Raw genomic sequence first — 17,769 nt, 5'->3', positions numbered from 1 at the left:
TCTTTTTGGATTGCTGGCAATTCCATTCATACTAAAAATGATATCTGAATTACACCTTTGCTTGGTTGATCCTGTCATACCACAATCTGATTCCCTGCGGGTGAACAGCCCTTCTTTACGGAAATGAAGAAACCTTTGCTAAAAGGTTGACGACTCTGATTAAAGTTTAGTTGAATTACTCTCATTGCTGCTCAAGAACCCACCAATCCAATCCAATCTGATTTTTTTCAAAAAATATAACATCTGACAAATGCAGTTATAGAGACCCTGATTTATTGTGCTTGATATTTCCACTAAGTGAAATGGAATTCTTCTTGCTCCTCAGCACTGGGAAGAAAATTTTTATGGAGCAAAATCCTTGTACAGCTCTCAGTGGAAGCCTCTGCAATGGCAAAGGCTCCCACTTCCCCCAAGGAGCACCAAAAATAAAAAAGAGCTATGAAAATGTGTATTATGCACACATAATAGGTGATATAAATTAAAACACTTCAGCTAAAATCAATAGGCAGCCCCAAACAACTGCCCTCTCTCCTCCTTTTTTCTCCAAGCTGAGAACTACAATGGAAGAAAAAATTTAACCCAACACTCCAGGCAACCCTGGGACACCAGCTGCGGTATAAAGTCAGGAAAACTGTGTGTGACTCTGCATGTGTGAGGGGGTGGGAAGCTTATGCACATTCACTACACACACTGTTCCCGATCTGAATTGGCCCCCGGTGTACCTGGGTGGCACAGAAATTTAGAACCTGTCCTGCACCGGACGCCACCATCCCTGGCTTGGGACTATCCCCTTACACACACACACACAGATAAGACAGCAACTCACCAGGGTTGTCCGGACAGGAGCCGGACAGCTGGGGCATACCCGAGGTTCTGGTCTCTCCACTCCCAGGGCTCAGGGGGAGCACCCAGGATAATGTGGCACTGGGGCTTACTGGGGCCGAGCCAGGCATCATGGGGCCCATGCTCCTCTGGGAGACACTGAGGCTCGCTGCAGCTGAGTCAAGTGCAGCATAGGGGTCGGCTGCTGATTGCCCCAGGAAGCGCCTTCCCAGAGCAGGCTGGAGGGAAGGAATGGGCTTCTTCAGAAACGGGGGTGGGGACAGGAACTTGATGGGTGGGACAAGTGTTGAGCGGAAGGGGATAAAGGGGGTGGAGGACACAAAGGCTCAGGAGGAAGGCAAGGAGGTAGTCTGGGCTGCCTGACTGACCTACACCCTGTGGAGTGAGGAGAGGACGCCCGGCCCCAAAACTCCCAGTCTGAGGTCTTGCTGTCTCCTCCTGCACGGAGGCGAGGACTCCAGACCCGAACCAAGGTGCCATCCTGGCAGGGAACCCATCTTTGTAATATGTGAAAGCTATGTGTGTGTGTGTTTGTGTGTGTGTGTGTGTGTAGCAATCCACCTTGAGCCTCAGTGAGACAGGCAGGCTATAAATGAAGTAAATAAATAAATTCTGAGAGCCCTTACATGCAACTCTACAGCTGTAACTATAACTGAAGTAATCTGTTAGCATGTGGAATCCAAAGCTAATCCGCATGGCTATTAAGAATGAATAAGGCTTGGCTTCCTGTCCTGAAAACCTCCAGACTAACAAAGACTACAGTCCACAATAGCCATGCAGATTAGCTTTGGATTCCACATGTTAACAGATCACTTCAGGATACAATGGTTCCACATTAACATACCACACCCTCATTAGTACATTATCTTGATACTTACAGGACAATGATTAGCACATTACCTTTGATACTTTTTGCAGGACCATGACTCAGCTCAAACCCAACCCCCTTCTGACTATATATTACTCTTCCTACACACTTGACACTGAGAGACACTGTCCTTCAGTGTTACTCCTCTGAAGATGCCTGTCACAGCTGCTGGCGAAACGTCAGGAAAGAAAATACCAAGACCATGGTCACAAATCCCGGATAGCCTATAAGAACACGTGTAAATTGGTTGTATTGGAAATTCCTGAATATTGTGTCCCTTTGGGGAGAAAGGTAGCACAGAAATTCCTCAAATAAGTAATTAAAGAAATTCAGTGCAGGTGTTTGCAAAAATGGAATGACTGAGCACAAATGTGATCTAGTGTGGAAGCTATCTCTGTATTCTTTTGAAGTACAACCAAAATGATCTAAAGAAAACTGGTTTAGGACATCTGGACTACCTGTTCTGAGAATATGCCTCCAATTCAGGGGAAAAAACACAGTGAAAGCACACCACTGTTTTTAATATACCGCTCCTCCATTGAATTTTTCCCTCTCAGTGACTGTGTGTGTTAAGTGCCGTCAAGTCGCTTTCGACTCATGGCAACCCTATGAATGAAAGTCCTCCAAAATGTCCTATCTTTGACAGCCTTGCTCAGATCTTGCAAATTGAGGGCTGTGGCTTCCTTCATTGAGTCAATCCATCTCTTGTTGGGTCTTCCTCTTTTCCTGCTGTCCTCAACTTTTCCTAGCATGACTGTTTTTTCCAGTGACTCTTTCCTTCTCATAATGTGACCAAAAGACGATAGCCTCAGTTTAGTCATTTTAGCCTCCAGGGTCAGTTCAGGCTTGATTTATCTATAACCTACTGATTTGTCTCCTCCAATACCACATTTCAAAGGAATTTAGTTTCTTCCTAACAGCTTTTTTCAATGTCAAGCTTTCACACCCATATATAGTAATAGGGAATATGATGGCATGAATTAACTTGATCTTGGTGGCCAGTGACACATCCTTACACTTCAGAATCTTTTCTAGCTCCTTCATGGCTGCCCTTCCCAGTCTCAATATCCTTATTTCTTGGCTGCAGTTTCCCTTTCGGTTCATGATGGAGCCAAGGAATAGAAAGTCTTCAACAATTTCAATTTCTCAGTTACTAGTTATCAACAAATAAGGGAAATAAGGGAAATATATCATGGAATTTGAAGCATTAAATATTATAAGTAGGATTTCATTTTTAACTGGAAGATTGTGTCCCAAAACAAGAATCTCACACATTCTTATATGTTAGGACTCTCTATGGCACCATTTGGAGGCTGGCTAAAAAACTCAAAGCATCACACCCTCCTTGCCATGAACAGCTCCACATTTTACAATTTCTACATGTAAATTGATGCTACATCAGTGCTTTCTGCAGCAACTCCCCTCCTCAAATGCTGATGACATTAATATCCTGTACAAGAATCTGATAACTTTCAGTCTGATAAGGGATCCACGTTTAAAGATGTAAGTTAAGTCTGCAACAGTGTTTTCTGCAACAGCCACAGCTTCCATGCACCAATTGTGCTGGCCAAGCAAACTGGAAAACCATAGTGGATTATTTAAGCTAATCCTTGTTGCTTTGGAGTCCAGGCAAGTCTGAGTCATAACATTTCTTGCTTTACAAGAAAAGATAATAAAATCTCAATAGGAAATGGGTATCCAAGAACTTTAAACCAGAGTAACTTCTATACAAAGCCATGTTGAAGGATGGCACTATTTGCTTCAGGTTCTGCAGGTAGCCGAGGAAAGCAAAATCCATAATAAACAAGAGATACCTTTTCTCTTACCTGTCAGTGCTAAGTATACTTTGGATATCTGCATCCGAGCAGATGCTTTTTCCATCCTCTGCCTTCAGACTTACAAGGTCTCCTTTGTTTACTGCTTTGAGGTCCTTCCTGTTGGACAGATATTTAAAGAAGAACAGGGAGATAGCAAACCGATCAATTCAATCACAATCTCCTTTATTGGCATAAAATCGATACACGGAGTGACTACATAATAACATAAAATTGTTGCAATTGAGCATTGCTGAAAAGGTTAGAACAAATGGGTCAGCTTAGCCTAGCGGTTCCTTTGCATTTTTTGCATCAGAATTTCTGATAGCAAATCAAAATGTTAAACCTATAGCTACCTTTCTTACTGTTTAACAGGTTCATGATACTGATGTACACACTATGGAATATTTTTCAAGGAACCTTGACCTTGAACATTTTAATGGGTTTTAATCAAAATGCAAAAATGATGGCTTTACTAGTTCCTCTAAATGCTCAACTTTTATTAAAAAAACTTTCTAGCTCCTTCATTCCAGAGATCTGCCTTATTATCTCAAAACAGGACTGTTGTGAGGATAAAACAGAAGTCAGAAGGATTTAAACCACTTGGGAGAGAGGCAGGGTATAAATGAAATGAAAAATTAAATATAAAAAATCTCTACAATAGAAAGGGCTGGAGACTTACTTTTAAAAAAATGAGTGCTGGGAATTCAGAGGCACTAGTGGATCCTGGAAATAAATCACTATAACGTTATGATGATCTACCAGTTGCTGGTTTGTTGGTTTTAAAAAGCCAACATATAGCACTCCAGTGGCATGGTGGGGAAGTGGTGAATGTGAGGGGTTAAAGGAAGGAAAATGGCACCAAAGTGGGCAGGGACCTTCAGTGGTGCGCACCTTCCAACTTAAGACTGCCCGATAAATGCACCTGGACCACACTCTTCCCCAAAAGAAAGAGAAAAGCAGATTTGGGGAAAAAACCATATTGTGTAGGGGAAAGGACAATGGGAACAAAATTAGACCATATTTGTCATGTGACTACTCCAAAACAAGTTTGGTAGCCAAAGCAAAGAAAAACCTACATGCGGAAGCAGCATACTTCAAAAAGTAATGCACTGCTTAATATTTGCCATCTCAAGACATTGGCCCTTATCCCCAAAGTCAGAGATTTAAGCATTTTTGCCTACTGTTGCTATTTGAACTATACAAAGTCTGACAGATAGCAGTGACTACCAGTTTCTTATGCTACAGTCTGGTTTCTTTACATGCAATAAAACTTTTCCTTTTGCAATGAGGTGAACGCACATTATCAGGATTTGTGACATTTCTCTTCAATAACCACTACAGTTCACTATGCTGTAAGATATTAAGGAAGGAAGGAAGGAAGGAAGGAAGGAAGGAAGGAAGGAAGGAAGGAAGGAAGGAAGGAAGGAAGGCCCTGCGATATTTTATTATTACTACTAATTAATCAGAACAAAGAAGCATCCAGTTTCACTAGTTTATCTTGTGGTGACAGTCCACAAGTCGAGGACAGAAGAAACATTTTATTTCTAAGAGCTGCAGTTTATAGTTAAAAACTATGGAGGCGGAAAAAATCTGTTCCAGTCTCCTTTCAAAGTAGAATCTGCTTTTTAAATGCTTCTCATCTTGTACGTATTCCAAATAATGGAATACTCAATTCAATTCAATACCTTTATTGGCATATTGGTTACAATGGCAATCGTATAAAACATGGGTATCCAATAAATAATACAACTAATAAAATAAAGTTTTATTCATGGTTGCCTTCCGGGAAGTTGCACTTCGTTATTCGGATACTCATGGAAGCTAAAAGAAACTTTGCTACCTTCTCCGTGGCACAAGAGGGCCGGTCAGCCAAAACAAATGCCACTTTAGGGGTTATCACACCCAGAACTTACAGTGTGTTATCATCGTCTTCGGTGTGTGAGTTTTGGCTGCATATTGGCAATTCCTGATTGCACTGTGCAAACCCACAAAGCTTCCATGACGTTTTACTTTCGTTCTGCACCTCCCACGTTTGTGCAAAACATTTAGGGGAGGGAGTGTGTGGAAGCACCACATCATGCCTATGATGCGGATGTTTCCCTGCCTCCTCCTCCCCCCTTTTTTTATACATGCGTTGTCACTCATGATTGGAATATTAAGATTGAGGGGTTGTAAGCTCTAGCCCTGCGGCAAACCCATAAACAGATTCCAGCAGACAGCAAGTCCACGAAAGCAGTTTTATTAATTAGACTCGACAGGTTTCAGAAGCCATGCTCAGGATGACACTAGTAAGGGGCTAAGGGAAGGTACACACCATATATGGAAAAGCAAAAGGAGATAACCAGTAACCCAGGCAACCCCCCTCCCAGAGGCAGGAAGGAGCACTTGGCAATTCCCACACTAAAGGAATCTATGAAGGAGTCTCTGAAGTCTAAACATGGGGCACGGACTGGCCTTGGAAAGAACTGCAAAACAACACCTGGGAGCACAACCATGAACTGTCTTCATGGCCTGCTCCTGACAGGGGTACAACTTGTTTAAAATGGATAGACAGATAAGGAAGGGGGGAGGAGTAGCATTGTATGTCAAAGATGTGTACACTTGTGAAGAAGTACATGAATCTGAGCATGGTGGTGCAGTCGAGACTCTATGGGTAAACATAAAAGGAATAAGAAATAATAGTGATATTATGGTGAGGGTCTGCTATTGACCACCAAACCAGGCAGAGGACTTGGATGGGACACTCCTAGACCAGATCACAAAGTTCTCAAAGAGACGGGACATGATGGTCATTGGAGATTTTAATTACCCGTATATCTGTTGGAAGTCCAACTCTGCTAAAAATGCAAGATCCAATAAATTCCTGACTTGTCTTGCTGACAACTTCCTATTCCAGAAAGTGGACAGGGAAACAAAAGGGTCCGCTATCTTAGACTTGATTCTCACCAACAGGGAAGAACTGGTCGATGAGGTTAAAGTAGTAGGCACCCTGGGTGGTAGTGACCACTTACTCTTGGAATTTACAATCTTGGGGAAAGGAAAAACTGTACGTAGTCAGACATATAGGTTGGACTTTAGGAGAGCAAATTTTAATAAACTTAAACTTATGCTAGGTAGAATCCCATGGTCAGAAATACTTAAGGAGAAGGGAGTTCAAGAAGGGTGGGAGTTTCTTCTCTGACCCTAAAAATGAAATACTGAAGGCGCAATCGCAAACCATTCCTATGAGAAGGAAAAATGGGAGGAGCCTAAAGAGGCCAGGGTGGCTCCATAAACAGCTTTTTAAAGAGTTGAGTAATAAAAAAGACTCATTTAGGAAGTGGAAGGAGGGCCTTATAACCAAAGTGGAATATAAACAAATAACTATTGCTTGTAGGGAGAGTGTTAGAAAAGCTAAAGCTCAGTATGAGCTTAGGCTAGCAAGAGATGCTAAACATAACAAAAAAAGGGTTCTTTTCCTATGTACAGAGTAAAAACAAGGACAAAATAAGCCCATTGCGTGGACCAGAAAGTGAAATTGTAACAGGAGATGAAGAGAGGGCAGAACTCCTCAATTCCTACTTTTCCTCAGTCTTTTCTCGTGAGGGAAGTGGTGCTCAACATGGCATAAACAGAACATATGATGAGGGAAGGGATTTGCAGCCTAGAATTGGCATTGGGGTAGTGCACAAACACCTGGTTTCTTTAAATGAAACAAAATCCTCTGGACCAGATGAATTGTATCCAAGGGTACTCAAAGAACTTGCAGATGTAATTTCTGAACCTCTGTCCATTATTTTTGAAAAGTCTTGGCAAACAGGTGAGGTGCTAGAAAATTGTAGGCGGGCAAATGTGGTCCCCATCTTCAAGAAGGGGAAAAAGGAGGATCCGGGTAACTACCGACCCATCAGCTTGACTTCTATACCAGGAAAAGTGTTTGAACAAATCATCAGTCAGTCCTTGAACATTTAGAAAGGATAGATCTGATCACTAAGAGCCAGTACGGGTTTCTCAAGAACAAGTTATGTCAGACTAATCTTATCTCCTTTTTTGAGAAAGTTACTACCTTGCTGGAACAGGGGAATGCTGCAGACATACTTTATCTGGATTTCAGTAAGGCTTTTGATAAGGTTCCACATAGTATTCTAGTTGACAAATTGGGAAAATTTGGTTTAGATCCAATTATTGTTAGGTGGATCTGCAACTGGTTAACAGATCGTACCCAAAGAGTGCTACTTAATGGTTCCTTGTCCACTTGGAGAGAAGTGACTAGTGGAGTTCCTCAGGGATCTGTGCTGGGCCCTGTGTTGTTCAACATCTTTATAAATGATTTGGATGAAGGAATAGAGGGGATGCTTATTAAATATGCAGATGATACTAAATTGGGAGGGGTAGCAAATATGGTAGAAGACAAAGCCAAGATGCAGGATGATCTTGACAGGCTGGAGAATTGGGCTAGAACCAATAAAATGCACTTCAACAAAGACAAATGTAAAGTTCTGCATTTAGGTAGGAAAAATCAAATGCATAATTATAGGATGGGGGAGAATTGTCTGAGCAGCAGTGTGTGTGAAAAGGATCTTGGGGTCTTAGTAGACCAAACACTGAACATGAGTCAGTAGTGTGATGCAGTAACTAAAAAGGCAAATGCGGTCTTGGGCTGCATCAACAGAAGTATAGCTTCCAGATCACGCGAAGTGATGGTATCGCTTTACTCTGCTCTGGTTAGACCTCACCTAGAGTACTGTGTTCAGTTTTGGGCACCTCAATTTAAGAAAGATGTAGACAAGCTTGTCCAAAGGAGGGCAACAAAGATGGTGAGGGGTCTGGAGACCAAGTCTTATGAGGAAAGGTTGAAGGAGCTGAATATGTTTAGCCTGAAGAGGAGGCGACTGAGAGGGGATATGACAACCATCTTCAAGTACTTGAAGGGCTGTCATATAGATGATGGTGCTGAGTTGTTTTCTGTTGCTCAAGAAGGTCGGACCAGAACCAACAGGTTGAAATTAAATGAAAAGATTTTCCGTCTAGACATTAGGAAGAATTTTCTAACAGTTAGAGCGGTTCCTCAGTTGAACAGGCTTCCTCAGGAGGTGGTAAGTTCTCCTTCCATGGAGGTTTTTAAGAAGAGGTTAGATAGCCATCTGTCAGCAATGCTGATTCTGTGACCTTGGGCAGATGAGAGGGAGGGCATCTTGGCCATCTTCTGGTCACTAGGGGTGTGGGGGGGAGGTGGTTGTGAATTTCCTGCATTGTGCAGGGGACTGGACTTGATGACCCTGGTGGTTCCTTCCGCCTGTATGATTCTATGATGGGACACTGTGATTGACCTGGTTTCCAAGTTCCCTTGTTTTCTTCTGCCATTTTAAGAGTGGTGGTGCTGGGGCGGCGGAGGCGTTTTGCTGCCGCTGCATAGCATATCGGAAGAACTTTTCCACAATTTTTCATGCAGGCACTCCCACCCCCAAATCAAAAGGCATACAAATCAATGTGCGAATCACAGAGCCGCTGTACTCTCAGGGGTTAGACCAATGACCTTTCATTCCTTCGTTAGTAAAAGCACCATGAATAAAAAAAAATAGGAACTGGAGGAACAGGGTGGGAGATTGGAACCCTGTATGTCTGACTGTGGTGTGGGAGCCCTTTTGGAAAATGCTGAGCAGACGGGAGGGAGGGGGAAGGCTTTGAATTTGGTGTCACCAACAGAGGGGCGGAGAAAACAATAGCACTTATGACTGAACGCACCCCTTGGATTGCCGTCTTTAAAACGACATGAGGAAATACTTCATGGAATAGGCGTTTTGGGAAAACATTAATATTTGACGCTTCCAAAGCATTTCCAAGCCAAAACAGGAGGTCTGAGGTACAATCAAACATAGATAACAGGTTTTTATAAATGTATTATATACCTAGTGCGGTCACCCTCTTTGTCTTTTGCAAAGAGATATAAGATGTCTTTTATCAGCAGTTCAATGTAAACTTCCCATAAAGACACATAAGAGGCACAATGGAGCAGCACATGGGTCATTCATTCTGGGAGGTTCTGTGGACATGGGCAAGTCCTATTGTGGACAGTGATGTTCTTAAATCTGCCCCAAAGGATTTCAGATGGAAAGATGTTTAGACATGCTAGCATGAAAGCCTGTCGGAGTTGTGGGGAAGTTAAACCAGAGAAGTAGGTCGGAAGAGCTCAGAGTGTTGGGTAGATACCAAGTTCGAATGGAGAACAGACACCCTACGCAAAACAGGAATACTATGGAGTCCAACAAAAATACAGCAGTGTTCAGTTTGTAAAAGTTTGCTTACCCAGTTTTCTTGGGCCCGCCGATGGCTGATTTCATCCCACTTGAAAAGGAAGCTGGTGTGTCTTGCTTTGATGTATCCTCTGCGCTTGCCTGTGACTGATCTTTGGGTTTACCTTCTGGCGCCAGGCCAGAGGAAGAATCTTAAAAGAAGAGAAGTGGTTTAAAAAATTAAAAGGGGACTAAAAACAGACTACTCAAGTAGACCATAACTAACTAAAGATTTGAAACCAACTGTCCTGAGTCCAACAGTAGCACACCATTCACTTGTACATGCTGGGACCATTATTCAGTGCATCACTGTGGAAGATTCAATGGTATTCACATATTCAGTGACGTCTGCTTCATATATGTCATAAAGGAAGTATAATCACTATTAGAAGACACCTCCCAGTGGCAGGGACTTCGTGAGATTGCTGCATGATCAACCCCATCATGCAGAACATCTCAGTACCACCACTGCAACTTTCTGGGAGCCACTGGCAAAGCATGAAGCAGTAAAGCATGAAGCACGTGTGCATTTGAAGCTGCTTCCTTATACAGAGCTAGACCACTGATCCATGTAGCCCAGTACCGACTGACATCAGATCTCCAAGGCAAGGAAATCTCAGTCCAGTAACCAATAATCCATTAACAGGGAGCTGCAGGGAACTGAACCTGGAATTTTCTACACATACCACATGCATTCCATGACTAAGCAGTGGCTCTCCATATATGCATACACATGACTTTATATACATTATACAGTGGCCAGCAGCAACTATGCCGTAAGATAGAGGTCTCTACATATTGGTTTATTTCATTAGCTGGCCTGTAGTTGCTCTCACCATCAAACTCATGATGTTCTTAAATGAATAAATTTTACATAAATGTATGTTCTTTATGGTTCACATTTAATAGTGGGACATTTGAATTTAATTTTTTGTGTTAGTCACTCCAAAAAATCCTATAAATGTTGAAATATTTTAAAAATCAAGTCAGAAGAATTAAATGCATACAAATAAACATTCTCAAGGCTGATCACATTCCTGAGAAGTATTATTCTCATTAAAATGTACAAATGGTCTTCTAAGCTAATAATGGCTTTTGTTGAATTAAACTGAATATTTATATTAAAATATGCACGGGGCTATCACCATGCACTATGACAAACTCCACCATGCATTATTCGCAGTGTCTGCCAGCAAATTAACTCCTATGAGAGATCAGTGTGTCATGAGATCCTGACAACAAGGGTTACCGAAGCACTTTGTATTCCCAGCAATGTATTAAGAGTTTGAAAATGTTATTAAAAACATAGCTTTAAAAGGGTTTTTGGATACCACGGCTTATAAATGGTTGGAAGACGTCTTCACAGCTAAAGGAGCCAAACAAAGTGCAAACAGTATTTTTTATAACGCTTTCAAACTCTTAATACATCAGTGGGAATACAAGTGCGGTAACCACCATATGTACTATATATGTTTTAAATAGAAACCACTGAAGTGCCACTCTAATATTTATGAATTTGTAAGGACTGGGTGCCCTTTGGAGGGAATGTTATCTTCTAAAAGAGAAATACTTCATATTCATATAGGGTTCTGGTCAATAAACAAGCACATGGAATCCCCTGCTGGGAAGTAACTTCATGTATACTGACCCTGCTGCATTGCAATTTATGCCTGTCCACTGGTGCCCCCCAGGGAGTTTATGTGTTGCACTGAGTTCAGCAGGACTTTAGGAGAGACGCTCAGGAGAAATAATGGAATGGGACAGAACAGAATCGACACTGGGGTGCAGCTGATTTTTAATGTCACATAAGTCCAGTAAGTAGTCTGGAAGCACTGCTGATGAGTTCATTGGATGGAAGATCACTCAGAAAGGCATATAAAACATATAGCATTTTATTAAATTTTGGAAAACAGTTGGCACATGCTAGTTCAACACGCAGTAGTAAAACTAACACCAACAATTAGGACAATGATAAGGCTGGGCAGAGCAATCCTAACGGGGTGGGAGGGTGTTTGGAGGAGGCGTGACCCATGTTGGCCTTAGTGCCCCTTACACCAGCTAAGTGGGCACGAAAGCCTGCGCAGGGCAACTCATGCTGGCTGTGGGGAGCAACGCAGCAGCACAAGGGCTCAGGCACCGGCACTGCCTCCCCAGCAGCGTTTCCCCGGCATAAGGGCTCGTGCCAGCACAAGGGGGGTGCTCCTAGAGCATTCCTGGGCGCAGAGCTAACTTTAGTCAGCTCCCTAAGCCCTCTCACCCCAGGAATGCCCCCTTTTGCAGGCGCAAACTTGCACCTGCTGAAATGGTGGCGTAGCCCCGAGAAACTCAATAGAGAAGTTTCGTGGGGCTTGTGGGGAAATGGATTTTATTTTGTCCCGTGCGCTGCTGCAAGCTGTTTGTGGTGGGGGGGAGCAGATTGTGCTGTTAGATATGCAGACTTGAGGAGAACAAACCACTTTTCCTATTTTTATTTTTACCAGGGTCTCTGCGTATGGATTGTCTGACAACATCAGCACCAAGGGGGTTGGACTGTTTGAAGCGCTTTGCTCTCTCTTCAAAAAACCATTCACCGGTTACTATCCGAAGCTGCCTGTGTAAAAGCAGAAAGGGGGGAAAAATAAAATGTTGCAAGCTGTTCTATGCAATATGAATTCACTGTCAGATCACTATCTATTCAAGTATATACACACACATTTAAAATCCTAACATTACCCCCCTCCTCAGTCAGGGTGCCAAATTAGCCAGCTGCTGCTGGGGATCTGAAGTGGGGTGGCCAAATCCAACGGAGGGTCTGTGGGATTCTTCCCAGCCAGTCCCTGCCCCCACAGGTCTTTCGTCTTTGTGTGTGTGTAAATGTCTTCGAAATTGTCTAGGAACAAAGTGCTGGACAAGACCAGAACCAGATTGACATCTGGAGTGGGATAAGGACTTCCTTTTATACCGACTTTACAGAGAAAAACAATTGGAGTGGAGCATGAGAAAGTGAAAGAAAAGGAGGAGGGGGGCTGAAAACCGAGTGGGGTGCAAGAAACTCTTTCAAAGAAATAAACTGTATTTAATAGACCCCAAACAATTTTGATTATGTGACAGTGAATGAAATCTAGACCAGTATTGTTTTTTTATTTAAGTAATGTTACATGGAAAAGTTTTGTAATCATTTGTGGTCCAAAAGGCATAATAATAGACACAAACTCATGGGAAGAAAAAGGAGAGGCGTTACAAAGTCACCTAGTGAAGAAGAGTACGTAGAGGAAGAACAAGAAGTCATGGGAAGTTCTTCAAAACCATCTTTATCGGTGCAAATCCAGGCTCTGGCTAGTAAAGTGGCGAACTTAGGAGAAGCTATCAGCTGAGGACTAAAATCAATCAAAAGAAGTGAGAGAACTACATCAAGGCTTAGAAAAGAAGTTAAGAGGAGATTTAAAGGCCTTCAAAACAGAATTCCAAGAATTTCATAATGATATAAAAGGAAAAATTTATGATAATACAGAGAAGATTCAAGAATTGAAACTACAACATCAAAAAGTGGAAGATAAGGTTTTGAAACAAGATATATGGAAAGACAGGGCTGAAAGAACATTGCAACTAGTCGAAACAGAAAACAGAGAGGCTAATCTACGCATGAGAGGCTTGCTGGAGAAGTTTGAAGGGGAAGACCTTGAAGGAAGCTTTAAAGATTTTATCCAAGACTCTATGCCAAATTTGGAAGAATACTTGGAAATAACTAAGATTTATAAACTCATATTTTGTAAGAAAGAATAAGTTCCCAAGAGATATCCTTGTGAAATTTTCGCAGAAGAAGACCAGAGACAAGATCTTACAACACCAAAGAGAGAGTCCATTGGAGATCAAATACAAATTTTCCTAGACCTTCCAGCTAGTTGTGTTGAAGAAAAGGAAGGAATTCAACTCTTTAAGATATACTGGTCAAAGACCGCAATAAATTTTATGATATGATTTATGATTTGAACTCTTTAAGACAGCTCCTTCTAAGAAGAGAAATCAGATACCGCTGGATACTTCCTTCGGCACTTGAGGTGTTTTTACCAACTGGTAGGAAAACAATTGTGGATTTTGATCAAGCAGATTTACTCGAGAGGGAACTGAGGTCACAGGAGAGATTGGAAAGAAGAGAGAAAAACAGCAAAGATAAAGATCTGAACCTCAAAGAGAAAGAGGTACACCTAAACTGGTACACCTAAAGATCTTGGAAAACAACAAGAGGCCAAATTAGCAGACCAAAGACAGAGAGGACCAATGAGTCCAGGAGAGACGGAGAAAGACAAACATTCAGCAAGAGTTTCAAAGATATTTTGAGGAATTATACCAACTAAAAGCAATCAAAACAGGAGTACAGATGTACATAAAAGAAGCACGGATACCATCCTTCTCAGAAGATGATGTGGAATTTTTAAAGCAAAATATAACAATGATGGAAATTACTCAAGCATAGCAAGACTCAAACTAGAAAAGGCCCCAAGACAAGATGACCTAACAGCAAGATATTATAAATGTTTTGAAGAAGAAATTGCGGTTAATTTACAAAAGGTAATGAACGAAATTGTGGATATATCTGGCTTTCCCCAATCCTGGCAAGAAGCATATATTTCTTTGATTTATAAAGAAAATAATGACTCTTTACTCCCTCAGTCGTATAGACCAATTTAGTTGCTCAGGTTGGTATAGACCAATTTAGTTGCTCAACAAACATTTTTACTTCTATCATTACAGAAAGATTGAAAAAGATCAAGAAAATAATTCACCAGGACCAAACAGGATTCATTCCAAAAAGGCAAATGAAAGACAATATAAGATTAGTATTAAATGCCATCAAGTATTTCAAAAATAAAAACCCCAGAAAGCAGTTCTTATTTTTCTTGACGCAGAAAAAGCTTTTGACAATGTTCAGTGGACATTTTTTATAGAGATCCTAGAACACATCAATCTACGATACAGATGTATGAGCTGGATTAAGAGTAAATATGAGCTGGATTAAGAGTATATACAAGGAACAAAGTGCAAAACTATTAGTAAATGGGAAAGACAATTATATACCAATATGGCAGAAAATTGTGAGAGACCTAGAAAGATGGACTAAATTAAAAATCTCCTGGCTGGGAAGAATTTCGGCCATCAAGATGAACGTCTTGCCAAGAATTAACATTTTATTTCAAATGATCCCATTTGTTTTAGAAGAAAAAACATTGGAGAAATGGCAAAGCCAAATTCATAAATTCATTTGGAACAGGAAGAAACCAAGGATTAGATTCAAAATTCTTCAGGACAACAAAAATAGAGGTGGACTTGCAGTCCCGAATTTGAGACTGTATTATCAGGCTGCAGGCCTAACTTGGATAACAGACTGGATAAAAAATCCTGATGACAACCTTTTGAAGTTGGAAAGAGATGGAATGAGTGAAGATTTCCACTTTCATCTATGGAAAGGAACAAAATATCAAAATCCTGAGTGTCAACACATAAGTGGAGATAGTTTATTCAAACTCTGGTTTAGTGTTAGAAGAAGATTAAGCTCTTTGCCTTCTCTTTTAATGTCTCCATCAGATGCTTATTATTATTATAGAGGAAGATGTTGAGTTTTGTCACATATCAAGATATGATTACCTCCAATGGACAAATAAAAAATTGGGAATAATTCAGAACAGTCTACCAATGAATAGGCTGGCTAACCTATTCTCAAACAGTGTCCAGATTTAAGAAAGACTGTATGGAGGCCGGTAAACTTGGAGACGTAACAGAATTTGAACAATTAATTTAAAAAGATACTGATCACCTGTTGGGAAAAGCTGATAAACTTATTAAAATATGATACAGAGATGGAACAAATCAAACAGTGTATGATAAAATGGATGCAAAATTTTGGTCAAGAAATTGAATTAAAAGACTGGGAAGACTTGTGGCTGAAAGCAATCAAATTCACTGCCAGCCAGAGCCCAAGAGAAAACCGGTATAAAATGTTTTACCATTGGTATATTGCACCCAAAGATATCAGTAAAACAAGTAAAAACACACACGGAAGATGTTGGGAATGCAAGGAAGCCGAAGGAACTTGCTTTCATTGTTGGTGGTCCTGTAGAAAAATAAGAAAATCTTGGATTGGGGTACACCAGGAGCTACAAAAAATATTAAAGAGGAACTTTTTGCTGGATCCAAAAACTCTGCTCTTAGGAATTTTACCACCAGAGATTGAGAAAAACGAATCAGAAATATTTAGATATATGATTACTGCAGAAAGAATGGTCCTCACCCAAAGTTGGAAACAAGAAAATATTCCAATGCTAAGTAACTGGCTAGACAAACTTGCAGAACATGTAGTGTTGGCCAAGCTGACGAACACTGTTAATAAAAAACCGAGAGAAGATTTCACAAAGAACTGGAAATTATATTATGAATATATTGCTAAGCAATTCAATTACCGTATTTTTCGCTCCAAAAGACGCACTTTTTTCCTCCTCAAAAGTGAGGGGAAATGTCTGTGCATCTTATGGAGTGAATGTGTGTGTGTGCCGGCTCGGGTGCTGACAGCCAACTGTGGGGCGGGGCCCAGCCGCCCAGCACTGCTGAAGCCCAGCGCGGAGCCGGAGCGCCTGGGGATCCAGCTGGGAAGCCAACAGCCAGCTGGGGGCGGGGCCCTCCCCCCGGCCGCCCAGTGCGCCTCGGGAGCCTGGGAGCCAGCTGGGAAGCCGACAGCTAGCTGGGGACGCGCGCGCCTCTCCCTCCTCTCCCTTCCCTGCTTCGCCTCCCTCGAGTCCGGCGAGCGTGGAAGGAGAGCGGCTGGCGAGGGCGGGCGCGTCCCCAAGTGGTTCGCCTCCCCCCGGCTCCGCTCAACCAGCTCGGCTAAGGCGAGGAGGAGAAGGGAGGAGCGCGCGCGCCGGGAGGGCAGGGCGCGCACGCGCCTCTAAGCCTTGCCCCTCACACCCCGCCCAAACGTGCCCCAGGAGCCAGCTGGGAAGCCAAGAGCCAGCTGGGGGGTGGGGCCCTCCCCCCTGCCGCCCAGGGTGCCTTGGGAGCCCAGCACATCCGGGAGCCAGCTGGGAAGCCGATACGGAGTCCCGGGAAGGGGGGCGGTGGGTCTTTAAACTGCTCTGTGCTGCCTGCCCAGGCAGCGCGGAGCACATTCCCCCCCTTCCCGGTCCGATGCTCAGCTGTTGGGCAGGGACCCACCCAACAGCTGAGCTGGGGGGAAGTGCTCTGCGCTGCCTGGGCAGGCAGCGCAGAGCACTTCACCCCCTTCCTGTCCCGATGCTCCCGCCCAACAGCTGAACTGCGGGGGGGAAGTGCTCCGCACTGCCTGGGCAGGCAGCGCAGAGCACTTTAAAGACCCACCGCCCCCTTCCCAGGAGTTCCGGGAGTCCTGCCCAGGCAATGCGGAACACTTTCCCCCCCCTTCCCGATCCGATGCTCAGCTGTTGGGTGGGACCCCAGTTCAGTTCCCTCCCAACAGCTGAACTGGGGGGAAAGTGCTCCGCGCTGCCTGGGCAGGCAGCGCAGAGCACTTTAAAGACCCCCCACCCCCCTTCTCGGGAGTCCCGGGAAGGGGGCGGGGGTCTTTAAACTGCTCTGCGCTGCCTGCCCAGGCAGTGCGGAGCACTTCCCCCACTTCCCGATCCGATGCTCAGCTGTTGGGCGGACACGGCCAACAGCTGAGCTGGGGGGGGAAGTGCTCTGTGCTACCTGGGCAGGCAGCGCAGAGCACTTCCCCTCCCCTTCCCGTCCGGATGCTCCCGCCTAACGGCTGAACTGGGGGGGGGAAGTGCTCCGCACTGCCTGGGCAGGCAGCATGGAGCACTTTAAAGACCCACCGCCTCCCTTCTCGGGAGTCCTGGGAAGGGGGCGGTGGGTCTTTAAACTGCTCTGCGCTGCCTGCCCAGGCAGTGCGGACCACTTCCCCCCCTTCCCGATTCGATGCTCAGCTGTTGGGCGGACACACTTAACAGCTGAGCTGGGGGGG

The 17,769-nt window shown here is 43.4% G+C and overlaps 1 protein-coding gene across 1 annotated transcript in view; it reads right to left on the bottom strand.

Annotated features, from left to right (window-relative positions):
- Positions 1 to 17,769, bottom strand: part of SYTL5 (synaptotagmin like 5) — a 92,856-nt gene that overhangs the window by 61,353 nt on the left and 13,734 nt on the right. Inside the window, exons 3-5 of the mRNA XM_056861812.1 lie at positions 12,254 to 12,390; positions 9,814 to 9,928; positions 3,538 to 3,645 (exon numbers count right to left, since the gene is read on the bottom strand). Of these exons, the coding sequence (XP_056717790.1) occupies positions 3,538 to 3,645; positions 9,814 to 9,928; positions 12,254 to 12,390 (360 nt within the window). The remainder of the gene's footprint in view (positions 1 to 3,537; positions 3,646 to 9,813; positions 9,929 to 12,253; positions 12,391 to 17,769) is intronic.

The sequence above is a fragment of the Euleptes europaea genome, chromosome 16, assembly GCF_029931775.1.
Source record: "Euleptes europaea isolate rEulEur1 chromosome 16, rEulEur1.hap1, whole genome shotgun sequence".
NCBI classification, from domain to species: Eukaryota; Metazoa; Chordata; class Lepidosauria; order Squamata; family Sphaerodactylidae; genus Euleptes; species Euleptes europaea.
Note: the sequence above shows the minus strand (reverse complement) of the source record. Positions and strands in the feature narration are given on the sequence as shown.